This window comes from Desmodus rotundus, chromosome 8, assembly GCF_022682495.2.
Source record: "Desmodus rotundus isolate HL8 chromosome 8, HLdesRot8A.1, whole genome shotgun sequence".
NCBI classification, from domain to species: Eukaryota; Metazoa; Chordata; class Mammalia; order Chiroptera; family Phyllostomidae; genus Desmodus; species Desmodus rotundus.
In genome coordinates, this window is record NC_071394.1 from 96,186,119 (window position 1) to 96,204,038 (window position 17,920).

Genomic DNA, 17,920 nt, shown 5'->3' on the forward strand with positions numbered 1-17,920 from the left:
AGTCTCACTGGTGTGAGGTATCCCATTCAGTTTTGATTTGTATTTCCCTTACGACTAGTAATGTGGAGCACCCGTTCATGTCCCTGTTGACTATTTGAATGTCTTCTTTGGAAAAAGGTCTATTCTGATCCTCTGCCCATTTTTGAATCAGATTGTTTATATTTTTGTTATTGAGTCATGTGAGTTATTTATACACAAGGTCTGTCCAGAAGGTATCCAGTCATGTAATATGAAAAATAGAGACATTTATTGAAGAAGGGACAAGATACAAGAAACACTGTACACAGGACAATGATGCCTCCGTCCCCTTCAAAATAGGCACCTTGGAATCTCACACAGTTCCAGTTGCCATCAGCTGCCCCGTTGTATTTTCTTGAATCTCATTGACAATCTGAAATCTCTTCCCTTTCAGAGGTGATTTTAGTTTTGGGAAAAGGAGTAAGTCACAGGGCACCAAACTTGGGCTGTAGGGTAGTTGAGTCACCTGAGTGGTTTGATGTTTCACAAAAAAACTCTATATGAGACATGATACATGAGCAGGCACGTTGTCGTGATGAAGCTGCCAATCACCAGTTGCCCATAGTTACAGCCTTCTGAATCATCCGAATAGCTTCTGCAGAGGAATGTTCAAGCTTAATGCAAAGCGACACAGATTCGTTGCTCTACTTGCTCAGTCATTTGGGATTTGACAGCCACACAGTACACATGCTCACTCAAAGGCGTCTACCACCCCCACTGACTAGTACAGTGAAGCCATCATTGTTCGCACATGTGCATTCCAGTCCTCTCTCCTGTGGCTGCCAGGTTGCATCAGTGTTGCACAAAATGTTCTCATTATTTTAACAATGTTTGGACTTTTTCTGGACAGACCTTGTATTTTCAATATTAACCCCTCATCCAATATGTGGTTTGCAAATATTTTCTCCCATTCTGTAGGCTGCCTTTCATTTTTTTTGATTCTTTTTTTTGCTGCGCAGAAGTTTTGTTTTGTTTTGTTTTTTTAATCCTCACCTGAGGACATGCTTACTGATTTTAGAGAGAAGGCAAGGAAGGGAGAGGGAGGGGGAGAGAAACATCGATCACCCTCCTCTTGCACACACCCCAACCTCGGACCAAACCCACAACCCAGACGTGTGTCCCAACAGGGAGCCGGGAACTGAACCCACAGCCCTTTGGTTTATGGCACGACGCTCGAACAACTGAGCCACGCCAGTCAGAGCTGTGCAGAAGTTTTTCAGTTTGATGCCATCTCATTTGTTGATTTTTTCTTTGTTGTTTGTGCTTATAAATTAATGTCATATCTAAAACCCATTGCCAAAATCATATGTTAAGGAGCTTCTTTCCTGTGTTTTCTTGTAGGAGTCTTACAGTATCAGGTCTTGGGTTTACGTTTTTAATCCATTTTGAGTTAACTGTTGTGAGTGGTGTAAGATGGGGGGTTCAACTTCATTTTTCTGCGTGTGGTTATCCACTTTTCTCAGCACCATTTGTTGAAGGCACTACCCTTTCCCCAATAAATGTTCTTGGCTCCCTCCTCGAATATTAGTTGACCATAAATGTGTGTGGGTTTATTTCTGAGATGTTCTGTTCCATTGGTCTGGGTGTCTATTTTCATGCCAGTACAATGCTGTTTGAATTACTATAGCTTCATATAATTGGAAATCAGGCAATGTGATGCCTTCACCTCTGTTCTTCTTTGACTATTTGGGGTCTTTTGTGATTTCATACAAATTTTAGAATTGTCTTTTGGAATCATATATTAAGTACTCTTTTGTCTGGCTTCTTTTGCTCCGCATAATATTTCTGAGGTTCATTCATGTTGCTGCATGTGTCAGTGGTTTGTCCCTTTCTACTGCTGAACAGTGTCCCATTTTATGAATATACCATTATTGTTTATTTACTCACCTGTCACTGAGTATTTGAGTTGTTTCCATTTTGAAACTGTTAATAAAGCTCCAGTGTGTTTGTGTACATGTCTTTGTGTGGACATTTGTTTTCATTTCTCTTTTTTTAGATACATTTTATTGATTATGCTATTATAGTTGTCCCACTTTTTTCTCCCCTTTATTCCCCTCTGCCCTGTACCCACCCTCCCACCATCATTCCCCCACCTTAGTTCATGTCCATGGGTCATATATATATGTAAGTTCTTTGGCTTCTCAATTTCCCACACTATTCTTACCCTCCCCCTATCTATTTTGTACCTACCACTTATGCTTCTTATTCCCTGTATCTTTGCCCCCATTCTGCCCCCTACCCTTCCCTGCTAATAACCCTCCATGTGATCTCCATTTCTGTGATTCTGTTCCTGTTCTAGTTGTTTGCTTAGTTCGTTTTTGTTTTAGTTTGTGTTTTTAGGTTCCGTTGTTGATAGTTGTGAGTTTGTTGTCATTTTACTGTTTGTATTTTTGATCTTCTTCATTTTCTTAGATAAGTCCCTTTAACATTTCATATAATAAAAGCTTGGTGGTGATGAACTCCTTTAACTTGACCTTATCTGGGAAGAGATTTATCTGCCCTTCCATTCTAAATGATAGCTTTGCTGGATAGAGTGATCTTGGTTGTAGGTCCTTGCCTTTCATGACTTGGAATACTTCTTTCCAGCCCCTTCTTACCTGTAAGGTCTCTTTTGAGAAATCAGCTGATAGTCTTATGGGAACTCCTTTGTAGGTAACTGTCTCCTTTGCTCTTGCTGCTTTTAAGATTCTCTCCTTATCTTTAATCTTAGGTAATGTAATTATGATGTGCCTTGGTGTGTGCTTCCTCGGGTCCAACTTCTTTGGGACTCTGATCTTCCTGGACTTCCTGGAAATCTATTTCCTTTGCCAGATTGGGGAAGTTCTCCTTCATCATGTTTTCAAATAAGTTTTCCATTTCTTGCTCTTCCTCTTCTCCCTCTGGCACCCCTATGATTCGGATGTTGGAACGTTTTAAGTTGTCCCAGAGGTTCCTAAGCCTCTCCTCATTTTTTTGAATTCTTGTTTCTTCATTCTGTTCTGGTTGAATGTTTATTTCTTCCTTCTGCTCCAAACTGTTTTTTTGAGTCTCAGTTTCCTTCCCATCACTGTTGGTTCACTGTACATTTTCCTTTATTTCACTTTGCATAGCCTCCACTTTTTCCTCTACTTTGCGACCACAGTCAACTATTTTTGTGAACATCCTGATTACCTGTGTTTTGAACTATGCGTCTCATAGGTTGGCTATTTCTTCATCGCTTAGCTGTATTTTTTCTGGAGCTTTGATCTGTTCTTTCATTTGGGCCATATTTTTTTTTTTTTGTCTTGGCGGGCCTGTTACCTAGTAAAGGGCAGAGCCTTAGGTATTTGCCAGGGTGGGATAATCCACATGCTGAGTTGTGTGCTGTATGTGGGGGTGGGGCCTGAGAGGGAACAATGCCCTTGCTCAGCTATGGGGTGGCTTTCAGTCACTACCTCCAGCCACAAGCAAATTGGGCCCTTCTGGTGCTGATTCCCAAGTGGGTGGTTTTGTGTACGTTCTAGGACCCTGTGTGTCTCTCCAACAAACTCTCCTGTGAGGCTGGGAGATTCTCTCGCTGCTGCAACCCCCACAGGTTTTTACATCAGAGGTTTTGAGGCTTTATTTCCCCTCACTGGAACCCTGGGTTGTGTGGTCTTGCTCCCCAGTTGTTCCTCCCAGTTTATCTGCACGCAAAGTGGGACTGCCCAGTTTACCAGCCACTGTCTCTCCTGGTCCGCCAGCTGCTGCCTTGCTGCACATTCTCTCTGCTCCTGCTGCCCGTCCCTGCCCCTCCTACCGGTCCGGGTGAATGTTTCTTCTTTAACTCCGTGGTTGTCAGACTTCCATGCAGTTCAATTTTCTGCTAGTTCTGGTTATTTTTTGTTTTTAAATTTGTTGTTGTCCTTCTTTTGGTTGTGTGAGGAGGCAAAGTATATCTACCTATGCCTCCATCTTGGCCGGGAGTCAAATGACTGGTGTTTTCATTTCTCTTAAGTGATTAACTAGGACTATAATTATTTCATTATTACATGAAATAAATATGTTTAATTTTTAAAGAAACTGTTTTTTGAAGTGGCTGTATCATTTGCTGTTCCCACCAGCAATGTAGGAGAGTTCTGGTTGCTCCACACCCAGGCCAACACTTGGGGCTGCAGTCTCTAATTTTAGCCATACGGGTAGTTGTGTGGTGGTATCTTGTGCTTTTAGCCACAGGTCTCTGATGACAGTGGATGCTGAGCATTTTTTCATGTACTTATTTGCCATCTGCACATCTTCTTGTGTGACATTCCTTTCACATCTTTAGCCCATATTTTCATTGAGTTATTTATCTTCTTATTATTGAGTTGTAAGAATTCTTTGTATTTTCTGGACATAGGTCCCTTCTCAGATGTATGTATTGCGTATGTATTGCGTATGTTTCCTCCGTGTCTTTGGCTTGCCTTTTCATTCGGTTAGTGTTGTCTTTAAGAGAGATAAAATTTTGAATTTTGTTCGTGTACAGTTCATTAAATTTTTTATTTTATGGTCAATACTATTCTAAGAATTCTTTTCCTATCCCAAAATCTCATGACAGTTATGTTTTCTAGAAGTTTTATACTTTTAGTCTTTACATATATGTTTATGATTCATTTCAAGTTAATTTCTACGTATGGTTAAGGTAAAGGTGAGGTTCATTTTCCCCCCTATTGTTATCTAATTGTTCCAGCACCATTTGTTGAAAAAAGTCTCCCCACTGAATTACCTTGGCACCTTTGTTGACAGTTGACCCAGTTATATGTGGGTCTATTTCTGCCACTCTACCCTTTTCTGTCCTTACCTCACTGCCACACTGGCTGGTTCCTGTAGCTTTATGCAAGGTCCCGGGTCAGCGTCTGTCTCATCCCAGGGTCCCTGCCGATCAGGCCCAGAGGCGGGGCCCTTGGGAGAGTGCCTGCCTGAGATTGAAGCCTGGCCTTCACCTGATATCCCAGATCACCTGCATTTGCATTATTTAAAGTTTCAAAATTATCTCCTTGCCAAGTAACGTCTGTGTATGTTTATATTCTACATTCACCTCACTCTAGAGCTCTCTCAGGCTTTTCTCCCTTCTCCTCCTCTCTCCAGGGCTGACCCCAAAAACCCTCTGAGTTAGAAAACAAAAATGCAAGTGTCCGCCTTTTTAAAGGGGCACCTTTCAGAAACTTTTCTGAAGAACCGAAAAGAAGAACTACATAATGGAAACCATTTTTGCAGCCTCCAGCGTGGCCATTTATCTCAATAACCATTTCATTTAAAATGTGGGCCAAACGTATAAATCATATCTTGAAAGAAAATATGTTGGTGCCACAGAAATTGCCCTGTATTCTTACCACCTAATTTGAAAAATGTGTTTTGAAGCTTGGAAGAAAGCAAACAAGCCTGGGGCCCAGCCGTCCTTCTCCCTCACATCCCTTTTCTCCATTTCTTCATTCCATCCCCAAAATAAATCCTTGCTACTCCCCAAACTAAGCGGGGAAGCTGAAGCACATAGGACACACCCTGTTGTTAAGTCGTTCTCTGCTGCTGCTGCTATTGCTATTGTGAGCGCTCCCACCTTTTGAGTGTCATTAGGTCGTGAGGAGTTGAGAGCCAAAGACAGGCTGCTCCTCATGGGTCCTTGGAGTAACCCCTCTCAGAGCATGGCCACCCTTGTCTTTAGGCCATTTACTCGAGTTGGAGTTACTATGTATTGGTGCTCACTTAGGATTTGGCCAGAGGGAGGGCGCTAAATATAGCAGAGCCCTGAGGCCCATTTTCCAGACTAACCAAACAGGGAGGCACTGGGCAGCCTGTGCTGTGGGCTGGGAATTCCAGGGTCTCCCCATTTAAACCTCACCAAGGAGTCTGTGGCTAAAAGGGCAGTGTTTCTCCTGTAGCAGGTTTCTTACTTTGCTTTGCAGAACTTCCTGGAAGGGAAAAACAAAGGAGATCAACAGGTAGCAAGGCCCGGTGCACTGTGGCAGCAGAGTGCTTCCAGTAGCCAGTGCTCTCTCCCAGAGTCCCCGGGGCTTCAGGAGGCCCTCTCTTTACATTGCTTTTTTCCCCTGATTGTGAAAGTCCTCTGGGAGCATCTCAGATAGAGAATAAAATTAATATCCATTATTCCACCACTTAGAGGTTCTGGTTTGCTTCTTAGTTATATAGACTTTTATTTTTTAACCATGCATGCATGTGGCTGTGGTCAGACTAATCATAGTTTTATTTCCTCTTTTCATTTTACAGTTCCTGATCATGTTCTCACATCATTAAAACTTGCTTGAAAACATCCTTAACACCTGCCTAATACTCATCCTATGCATGGACCAATCTCTCCCATCACCTCGCCTGGTAGTGGGGGGATTCCAACCCTGACAGCAATTTCTTTTCTGGCCCAGAGGATCACCTGGTCCTCCTGTCCCCCATGGGACTGATGTTCTCCCCTGTTCCCGCATCCCTCCTCCCCAGCCTTTAGCGGCCCATTCGGCCTCTGGTGGGAAGGTGGAAACCAGGAGCCCTTCTTCACGTGGATGTCATGGGCCGCCCTGCCACTGGGTGACGTGCCTGAGACCTGCACCTCCCCAGACCTGCCTTGCTCTCCACTCTTCCTCCTCCCAGCCTACTGTCTGCTCTCTGCAGCCTGTCCCCTACCTCTTCCCTCCCGTACCTCCTTTAAGACGAGACTGCCTAGACACCCTCTTCCAGGACATCCTGTCCCTGTCTCTTCGTGTTTCAAGTGTGAGCTGAGTTCTTGGTATTGGAGCAGGGAGTTCAGGAACTGCTGAGCACCACCCCGCACTTCTCAGAGTGGGTGGGCCGGTCCTTTTCTCTGGATCTAGGTTCTGAAGCATGAGGCCATTTTTTTTCAGACCTCCCTTTTTATCAGTTGTAGCCCACAGCACCTTTGTAGGGGGACCAGGGAAAATTGGGGGTGGTCTGAACAGGCACAGGCCCTGCCTCCTCCATGAGCCTTCGATCTGTGGCACAGGCTGTAGACAGACAGAGGCACCCTCCTAGCCCAGCTCAGTGGTGGAGGCCCTATCCTGCCAGCAGCATAAAGCATTTCCTTTCTCCCTTTTCTCCCCTCACCACTGGCAGCCCCGTGTGCTTTGTATAAGTCATTATTTGCACCTTCCAGCTGCCTCAGCCATGACTGCTTCTTTCTAATAAACGTTAACCTTGTTCATGGAATCCCTCGAGCAATGGGGTCGTGAGGAAGTGCATTCAGGGCCCCTGAATTGGCACCTTTGGGGGAGGGGTGGGGATGGGAAAGGCTGGTGGTAAGTTCTCCGCTGGAAGGCTCTAGAGCTAGAAGTTGCCCCAGAAGTTCTCGCTAACCCTCATCCTCCTTCCATCCCCCAGCCCAAAGCTGTCTGGTGTCTGAAGGCAAGTTTGAGGCTGAGGTTCCCTAAGAAGAAAGGTTAGGTCTTAATTCCTCTCCCAAATATGGTGTACAGCAGAGGCCAGGCTAGAGGAGGCAGTGAGTGGGTGTAAGGGCAGGATGGCAGGTGGGCATCTTTCAATGGGGAGGTGCCAAAGTGGGGGTGTGGACCCCTGAGCATGGGATCAGGAAAGAGGAATCATTTCATCTCCACAGGGCGGGGTGAGTGGCCTGGGGATATAATGGGAGCCAGGGCTCTGGCTGCCGGGCACAGAGAGCAAGGACACTCGGAGGTCCCCTGTGAGGCGTGGGTTGTCAGTCCCCAGGGGAGCCCTCCCCATCCGCTGCAGCCTTCCTTGTGCAGACTCTCCACCCTCCTCTTCCCTCTTGTCAGTTCCCTTCAGGCGTCATCTGCTCACACCAGCAGGCGCCGGCAGTTCACACCAGCCACCCTTGGCCAAGGGGCAGAAGGATCGTGAAACTTTCAATCCCATGGTCACTAGGGGACTGTCCTCCTGTCCCCCCAGATTCTGGACTTACTGTGACAGAGAGGGCGGGGCTACTCCCGAGTTGGTTCAGCTGTCCACCGTGGGGCAGGGGCTCCAGGAGGGCACCTGGGTACTGGGGAGTCAGAACCTGGGTCTTTACCCAGTAGCACCTCCTGGTCCCCCTGCTACCCCAGGCACATACTAGATGGGTGGGTCACAGGTTAGCCTGCAAGGCCACCATCTAGAGAAGTCCCGCAGCTGCTAAGTATAGAGCATCCTCTCTGACCAGCACCAATCCTGCCTTGGGGCTTCTTAGGGTCCAGAAGCAAAACTTTTCCATAACTCTGCACCCTGTGGTTTCATTTGAGACCGAATGGTGGCATCCAGGAAGGAGAATAAGGTACTGTTATGGTCTGGAGCTAAGGCCTTCCTCAGAAAGTGGCTCTGCTGTCCCCTTATCCCAGGGACTCCCACCAGGAGATGACCGCAGCCCTGCCCATGTCCTTTGGGTCTTGGAGGCCAAGGGCATGACTTGCCAGAAACCAGTTGTATTGAGGGACCCTTTCTTTACTGTGTGATTCTTGGGTATTATATTTACCCCCAAAATTCCCCTTTCTTTTCTCCACTGTGGAATCATGTCCAGAGCAGATGGTTCTGAATCATTGTTTGTTCTAAAGCTGTGTTTTGGGTGGGGCTCTGCACCAGGGTTGGGCACACAGGGGTGAACCAACAGACTGGGCCCTGCCTTCCCGCAGCTCATGGTCCTACTCCTATGGGGAGTCAGGCAGATGCGCTAACAGAAATGTGGTGACGGATTACAGTAGGTCCTCTGGAGGAACCAAATGGGTTGTTTGAGCCAGAGAATGAGGGGGAGGCTCTTTGAGATGGGCGATCGGAAAGACACCAAGAGCTGCGCACAGCCAGTTTGTGGTGAAGAGTCCTGGGCGGGGTCTCCCATGCCAAAGGAAAGCATGTGTGGGCCCTGAGGAAGGAGAGCTTGGGGAGGTCAGCAGGGCCAGAGCCTAGGGACTGGTGGCCCAGAAATGCCTACGGACCACACTCTCCCCTGTGTGCCAGGGAAGGGCTGCAAAGGCTGTAAAGCCGGGGCACGACGCTGCGGGATTTTCTGAGAAAACTAGTCTGATGCGGTGTGGGTGGGAACAGTACCACAGGGCTGTGGAGATGCAAGGTGAGCAGCCAGGGGTCAGTGATCTCTGAGGAGGCTGTATCCTGTTCCCTCGTGGGCACTTGGAGCCTGCCCGGTGGCCCCGGAAGCAGCCCTGCCCTCCTGCTGGGGGTCCTAGCAGTGTCTGTACCCAGCAGAGAATCGTGCCTGTGAGGATCCAGCAAGGAAGTGTCAGGAGCAGGCGAGATCTAAACATTTCCATTTTTTTTATTAAAAAATAGAGAAATGCCAAAACTGGGTTTCAAGAACTGTGGTAATTTGAAATGTTTACATTTAACAAATGAACACTTTTAACACACAAATATAATTGTGCCATTCACAGAATAATTACAGTGTTTATAAAAAAAAACCCTTGGTCCATGGCGCGCTTCAGGCAGTGCGGTCCAGAAATAGGACACAAGTTGGAAACTGGATGACAGACAGCTCCGCTCCAATGTGCTGTCTCCTTTGCAGAGTGGAAAGTGAAACCTTGAGGCCCTCGGGGGGTGTGCGGTCCAGCCACACACCCTCCCTGGTCCTTGTGATGAGCTCCAATGAGTGGGAAGTCCTCCCGGTTTAGAGCTATGCGCCCAGACACTGCTGCAAGGCAAGGGTTGGTTTGGGCCCTGACAGTGGGCACAGGCCCCCCAGCTGGCCCAGAGCAGGGCAGCCTACTGCCCGTCTGAGCCCACAGTCCAGGCCTCAGGACAGGAGCTTAGGATCAGCTGCCCAAAAGGGGGCAGAAGACAGAGGTGGGGACCCAGGAGGCAGTACAAGCAGAGGTGGCTCTTGCCTTTCAGCCCCCTGGGTTTGCCCGTGTTCCGGAGTGGGCCGTGGGCCCCGGGCCCCGCCCTGGGTGTCAGCATCACAGTGTCAGTCCAGGAAGCAGACTTCAGACTGCCCTTCACTGGATTTTAGAAGGAAGTATGAACAAGATGGAAGTGGTGAGAGAAAGTGGAAAAAGCCTTTCTCCTACCCCTAACCAGCTCTTCAAGGTCTCCTCGACAGTTACATCGTTGCCTCTCAGCTTGAGTGGCCTACGTTCTAAAATGGGGGTGGTCACAGCAATGTCCTCCGGGCTCCTCAGAAGGCTGCGTGCAGGCGGCACTCAGCTGAGCAAGGCACGGCTGTGCGGACAGACCGCATTTCCCACTGACCCACTGGTGGACATTTGGGCTGCTTCCACATTTTGACTATGACAGGTGATGCCGGGAACATTAATGTAGAAGGTCTTATGTGGACATAGGTTTTCATTTCTCTTGGGGGTGCCCCCTAGAGTGGAATTGCTGGGCCACATGTAGCTTTCGGTCTAACTTTTTGATGAACTGCCATCTGTTTTCAAAGTGGCCGCACCATTTTACACCTCCCGCCACGGCGTGGAAGGGTTCCGGTTTCTCCGGACCACAACCAGCGCCTGCTGGTGTCTGACTTCATGGGTGCAAAGTGGTGTCTCCTTGTGGTTTCGACTGGCTTTTCCTGATGCCTGATGATACGCAAGTATCCGTGTGTGTGTCTTTGTGCTTCTTAGCCGCTTACACATCTTTCCTGGAGAAATGTCTGTTTAACTCCTTTGTTCATTTTTAATTGGGTTACTTGCCAATGGTCTAGATGCAAGTTCCTTCTCAAGATGTATGATTTGCAAATAATTTTCTTTCACTCGAGTCGTCTTTTCACTTTAATAGTGTTCTTAAATATATCCTTTTTAAAAGTTTTAAATTTTGATAAAGTCCAATTAATTGTTTTGTTGCTGTGCTTTGGATTATTTTTTTAAATTAATTTTTAAATATGTAAAGTGCTTCTTTGAAGCTAAAGTTACGAGGTGTGGTCAGAGCAGTCTCCCGGCACCCAGTCCCCACAGCTGCTCGTTTACATCACTTTGTGTTTATTTCTGCAAAAGAGAAGAAGAATTCTAACGCTGGCCACTGGCTCAGTCGGAGTGCCATCCCGTACTGCAAAAGGCCACGGGTTCTGTTCCTGGTCAGGGCAGAGACCTAGGTGGCGGGTTCGATCCCCGCGTACAGGAGGCAACTGACCAATGTTTCTCTCTCCCGTCCTCCTTCCCTCTCTCTCCCCCCTTAAAAAAATTAATGAACAAATCCTTGGGTGAAGATTAAATTTTTTTTTAAGTATTCTATTTTTTCTTTTTACACAACAGGTGGAATGCCATAGATACTCTGCATCATCTTTTTCACTGAATTTTGGGAATTGCCTCCTATCAGTGCATGGCGTTCTTGCTCTCTGTGCTTTGGGGCCACAGTGGCCCATGGTGTGGACATGCAGTGAGTGGTTTAATTAGTGGCTCCCACCTGGGCCGTTCACAGTCTTTCCTGTAATTAGTCATGCAGCAGAGAATGCTGTCCTTTTGTGTCGTGGAGGCGCAGCTTTAGACAGACTCCTGACAGTGCGCTTGCTAAGTCAACAGTTACGGCAGAAGTGATTCTGCCGCCGCAGCCAGGTCTTTCCTACTCAGGGCTACGCTGCTCACGCCCCACCCCAGCACCAGAGCGCTCTTTTCCCGCAGGCTCCCCAGCACACTGCTGTGAAGCATCCGGGTTTTTGCCAATCTGCTGGATACGGCAATTGTTCCCTCTATGTAGCTTTTCTAAAAGGTCAACTTTATTAAGGTATATTTTCATACAATAAAATGCAGCCATTTAAAACGTATAGGCTAGTGAGTTGTGACAAACGGTGTACTTTGTCACCATAGAGAGTTTGCCCCTGCTAGAATTCCACGTAAATGGAGGCACACAGTACACCGTCTCTCGTGGTGGGCTGCTTGGACTCAGCAGAAGGGGTCTGCCGTAAGTACATGCTGCTGTGCGCTAGTGGTTTGTTCCTTTGACGGGGAGTGGCGTCCGCTGTGTGGCTATCCCAGTTTCTCTGCCTGTTGACACGTCTGGGTCCGTTCTAGCTGGTGCGTAGCACGAGTGAGGCTGCTGTGACGACTCTCGCACAGCCATCTTGCGAGCATGTGTTTTCCTTGCTTTGGGGAAACAGGAGTGGAGTGTTGGGTCACGTGGTGACCGTGTGTTTCACTTTCTCAGCCATCAGGCCTTTCTCCCGAGCGGTTGTGCCAGTTGACGTGCCCACTAGCAGCCGTGTCTGAGTTCCCAGCCTCTTTCATCTCGGTCTTTCTAGAAGGTGGGGTATGCCGACTCTTTGTGGTTTAGATTCGCATTTCCCTGAAGACAAAGGATGCTGAACATCTTTTTAGGTTCTTATTGGCCATTGTTGTTCCTCTTTTGGGATGTGTGTCTTCACATCTTTTGCTCACTTATAAAAAGTCAGGTTGTCTGTCTCTATTATTGAACCGTAAGAGTTTTCTGCATATTCTGGATACGAGTCCTTTTAATACACAGTATGGATATTTGCTCCTCGGCTGTGGTTCGCTTTTTCACTTTGTGTTATTTTTCAGAGACCAGGATTTTGTGAGGTTCCAGTCAGTTGGTCTGGTATTTCTTGTGTCCTAAGAAATGTTAACAATTTCTATTACGGCTGAGCATCCGCCTACTTTAAAAAAATCAGTTATTGTCTTTTTCTTCTTGATTTTGAAGAGCTGTGTGTGTATTCGGGAGATTAGCCTTTTGTGGTGTGTTGCGATGTGTTCTCCCAGTGTGGCTGCTTCTTCAGCTTTGCTTATAGTGTCTTTTCCATGCACAGTTTCCCACGTTTTTACATAGTCCAGTGTATCTGCGTTACCGCTTACGGGTTTTAGGTCAGGCTCCCCACTCCCAGGTTATAAAGGAATTCACTCAGTTTGCATCTGGTGTGTGTATGGTTCATGTCTACAGTTCGATATCTGTCCCATTTGCAGTTTGTTTTGATGTTCAGTGAAAGGCATGGAATCCATTTTGCCATTTTGAAAATGACGACCCAGTTGTCCCCGTACCACCTGTTAAAAAGTCCATTTTTTTCTAGTGATGAGGTCACATTACCCATACCTTTATCATCAAAATACTAAATCTCCGTATGTACTTGGACATTGCATTCTGCTCTTTCTGGACTCATGGTGTCCCACTGGCCCATCTGTCCATGCTCCCGCCAACAGAACCCTCTTAATTACAGACTCTGTGACGGGTTCAAACATACAGCAGGGCAACCTCCTCGTTGCTCTTCTTCCCAAAGGTTTTCCTAGATAATCTTGTTTTTCCACCTAAACTTTAGAACCAGCTTGTCCGGCTCCAGAAAAGATCCTTGTTGATTTTTAAGGATTGAGCCTGTGTGAAATTTATACCTGAGCGTGGGAAAGGTTGACACCCTGACTGGTGTTGAACCTCGCTGCGCACGCACAGAGGCGCCCGGTCACCCGCTTTGTCAGACTCCCGCCAGGCTGTCACAGGACTGCTTTGAAGAGCTGTTTTTTGTGTTTATTTTCTCATACAGATGTTGTGCGCTTCATGTTAGGTCTATTCCCTGGGAGTCGATCTTTTTCACTGCTCTTGTGACGAATGGGTTCTTCCCTTTCGTTACATTTTCTAGTAATTGTTTTATATAATTTGTTGTTAATGTCTTATCTCACTGAATGTGCCTCATGGTCTGTACTCATCTTACTACTTTCTTGGGCTTTCTACGTATACTTGCATATCACCTGCAAAAAAAGATTATCTCTTCCTTACAGTATGAACATTTTTAAAGATTTGCATTACATATTCCCAAATATTTTTTTAAATTTATTGCCAATGTATATTCCTTCTGGCAGTGTTTCACCGCACCCTTCTCAGCACAGACTATTCGCATGTATTAACATTTTTTAAAAACTGCCAATTTAATAGAACCTTCATTTACTAAGAGAGCACGCACTGGGCCTCTTCTCTGCCACACGCTATGTGGACCCTGTAGGGAACAGACGGACCTCAGTCCCCTCTGGGGGGTCCACAGCCTAAGAGGAGACAAGGCTTACGTTTCCTACCCCCTCAACTTCATTGAGTAACAACTGACAAACAGAAATTGTGTATTTGTAGGTTGTACAACGTGGTGATTTAACATATATATACATTGTGAAATGATTACCACAGTGAATACATTCCTCACTTCATACTTTTTAAACATTTTTTGTTTATACTTGGTATACAATATGATTTGACATTTCCTACATGTGATCACCCCACTAGTTCTAGTAGTCATCTGTCACCATGCAGGTTTACCACAGTGTTATTGACTAGAACCCCCTTCATCTGTCCCCCACCCCCTCCGCCACCCTGTCCTTTGGTCTCTGTAAGTCGATTTGTTGTTATGTTTTCTAGATTCCACGTGTAAGTGAAACCGTATGGTATTTGTCCTTCCCTGACTTACTTCACTTTGTGTAAATAACCTCTAGGTCCCTCCACATTGTGGCAAACGGCAGGACTTCGTGTAACATCCCGTCACATGTATAAATCACATCACATCTTCTTCATCCACTCGTCTAGGAAACATTGGCTGCTCCCACGTCTTGGCCATTGTAAATAACTCCGCAGCGAACATACGGACGTCCATATATTTTCAAATTAGCGTTTTCATCTTCTTTGCATAAATACCCACAAGTGGAATTACTGGGTCATACAGGAGATCTATTTTTTAGTTTTTTGACTAAAAAAACCCTAAATTCGCCATTTGCCACACTGTGGCTGCATCAATTTTTAGTCCCACCGATAGTGGACAAGGCTCCCCTTCCTCCACATCCACGCCATCATGCTATTTGTTGACTTTTTGCTAACAGCCGTTCTGACAGGTGCGAGGCGGTACCTCACTCTGGTTTTGATTTGCATTTCCCTGATTAGTGACGTTGAGCATCTCTTCACGTGTCTGTTAGCCATCTGTATGTTTTCTATGGAGATACGTTTTTTTGTGTCCTCTGAATATTTTTATCAGAATACTTGTTTTTTGTTATTAAGTTGTATCAGTTTCTTATATATTCTGGATATTAACCCCCTATCAGCTGTGTCACTGGGGAATACATTTTCCCATTCAGTAGGTTGCGAACCTAGTTACTTGTGTGTGTGTGTGTGTGTGTGTGTGTGTGTGTGTGTGTGTGTGAACACTTAAGATCTTTTAGCAAATCTGAAGTATCTAATACAGTATTAACTACAGTCCCCATGCTGTACATTAGATTCCCGCAACTTATTCCTCCTGTAACGGAAAACGTGTGCCCTTCGACCAAAATCTCCACACTTCCCCTGGCCACCCCACCCACCTACTCTCTGGTTGAGTTCAGCTTTTTTAGATTCCACATGTAAGTGAGATCATGCTGTGTTTCTCAAGGCTGAAAGTTTCTGGAAATTTAAAAGACAGACTGCTGCTGCCTTCCTGAGCCCAGCTGATAGGAAAAGGACTGGCTGCCCCAGTGGAGGAGCCCATCTCAGGCCAGGGAGTTCACTCTGGAAAATCCCCGAGCAGTTATGTAAAATCCATCTCCTACCCTTTCTGTAGAGTCCCATCACAATAAGCCCTTTGGGTGCCTGACTTGATCCCCTGCACAGCCTGGACCTCCCCTACTCAGGCCAGCTCTCTCTTCCCCCTGCTGTATGCCAAGACGCTTCCTCATGACTGAGATCCAGTAAAATGGACGGCGGTTCCTGCTGTCCATACCGCCCTTCCCTGGGCCCCCAGAGTCCTGTGAACAACTTCATCGCCCATTCGCAGAGGGCATGGCTCATTGTCATGGACTCTGCACAGCCCTGGCTGGTAGCTTCCCAGGAGGTTGGGCGGGAGGTCGTGGAGGGTCAAGGCCACCTATTCCATGCAGCCTGCCTGCCCCAACCCTGCAGGTAGTCCAGGCAGCCCTTTTTGTTCACATAACCTTTTCCCACACACCTGGGCTCTCTCTCAGCTCTGTACCTTACTTGCTGTATGACCCCAGGCAAGCTGCCTTACTCCTCTGAGCTTATTTCCATCTGCGTCTCACAGGCTGTTGTGAGGAGTGTAGGAAGGATTGCTGCGTCAGGTCTGCACAGCTCATGGCACGGGGACAGGCTCCATAAATGGGTGTTTATGGAATGACAAAGTGAAAGAATGAGTGAATTCCACTGGCAAACCCTCTGGTGGCTCGTTTGCCTGCTTAGATGGTCAGAACTGGAGGATCACCAGGTCCAGGGGCTCCTAAGTGCAGCCTTTGTTCCAAATGCAGCCACCTTGCCCCCTGTCAGAGACCCACTCCAGGAGGCAGGTCCGAGAGTCTTCAAGCCCTGCTGGAGATGAGCTTGGCCCCAAGGAGGGCAGGGCCACAGGCCTCTGAACCCCAGACCGGGCTTTCCACATCCCGACCCTGCTCCTGCAGGCAGCTGGGTGTTGGCCTTGCAGTCTCATCCCGTGTCCTCAGACAGCAAGATGTATATAAAAATGGGGGCAGGGTGTGAGACGCACACCCACCAGCCCTCAGGCCTGGGCTGCTGGGTCCTCAGAGAGAGGAAATTTCCTTCTCTTATTTATTTTCCACATCCTTGACTTTGAAAGCCAAGCTGGTGTTGATATTTACCTTGGCTGGGCCTCCGTCTCCCTGGGCCAGCCTCATGTAAACATGATGTTCCTTCCCTCAGCTCAGCTAGCATCGAGGTGGCCTTTTGCAACCAGTTCTAGGAATTCTGAAAGTCTGGAGGCGTAAGTTCAGGGACCTGCTCCTCAGGGAGCCCAGGGTACGAGGAGCCTGAGGGCCTGCCTCTGTGCTGGCCAGAGAGAAGGAGCTAGCCCAAGAGGCTAGCGGGCTGTGCCTCCCTCCACTTTTTCTGGTTTCTGTGGGGGATCCTATTTTCCCCATATTCACATTTCCCCCCACCTCAGGTTAGACTGAGAAGTCCCAAGCTATACACACTGAGACAGGCAAGATCTGGCTGTCTGCACTGTCCTGCCCAGGCACCCACTGGGACTGGTGGGGAGAAGGCTAACTGTGGAGGGGATGCCAGTTCTTTAGCATCTGGGGCATGTGGCTTTTCATCTGGTTGGCACCTGGACCACAGTTCGCATGGATGATGGAGCAGGCCACCTGGGGTGGGAGCCTGCAGGGATGGGACGTGTGCACAGGCTGGCTGGGCCCCATTCAGCAAGTACACAGCCCAAGTCCCTGCCCTCAGGGAGCTTGCCTTCCACAGAGCAGGTGAACAGTAAGAAGGAAACGATTAAAAAGATAAGGCAATCTGGGGTCATGGTCAGGGCCATAGAAACAAGTGAGCAGGGACTGACTGGGTCAGGGATGGTAGCCCCACAGGGGGTGCTGGAGACCTGAGGAGGCGGTCACACTCCCTGGGGCCAAATCCCGACTCTCCCCTCTGGCTCTGCCACTGGTTGCTCACTCCCCAGAGATCTCTTGAGCAAGTGACTTCATTTCTTTGAGACTTGCTTTCATTATACAAGTGGAGTTGTCTCCAAGTGGCAAGGGAGTGTGTCACCTGCTAGTGGAAGTCATTTTTCCTTCGGCTGTTGACACAAGTACACAACTCTTGAGCATCAGTGGGCAGCACCGAGCCACTGAACACTCTGCTGAATATCTCCCTTCTCCATGCAGATCTGGGACATGAGTGACGACGAGACCGTCTGACACAGCCCGCCCTCACGCGGCCACCTTCTCCCTGGTGCCTGCTGAGGGCTTTCGGTGGCCGGAGCAGGACTGCCGCCCTAGGACTGGTGACTCTGGGCCCTGCGTCCCTCTAACCTTGCTGGTCCCTTCCTCTCCATGCCTTGAGGACTGTGGCTCTCCCTCTGCTGGCAGGAGCTTCCGATGCTCTCCATTTCTCGTGCTTTATGACCCCACCAGTTCCGAGCTAAATAATAACCTTGGCTTTGGCATTGCCATCAACCTGGGACTTGGTTTCCTCCACGATCAGTTCTTTTTTCTTGTTGTCACAGTGTTTGATAGTCAAGATCCCCAGGACCCATTCTGCCTCGGCCCCCATGGGGTGACGGGGGGGGGGGGGGGAGTCAGCCTAACTGAGACTAAATGGG

At 47.7% G+C, this 17,920-nt stretch overlaps 1 protein-coding gene across 1 annotated transcript in view; it reads left to right on the top strand.

Moving 5' to 3' along the window:
* The window catches only part of ATG7 (autophagy related 7), a 269,209-nt gene extending 251,428 nt beyond the window's left edge, over positions 1 to 17,781 (top strand). The window contains exon 20 of the mRNA XM_071222289.1: positions 17,484 to 17,781. Within this exon, the coding sequence (XP_071078390.1) occupies positions 17,484 to 17,516 (33 nt within the window). The 3' untranslated portion in view covers positions 17,517 to 17,781. The remainder of the gene's footprint in view (positions 1 to 17,483) is intronic.
* The last annotated feature ends 139 nt before the right edge of the window (positions 17,782 to 17,920 follow it).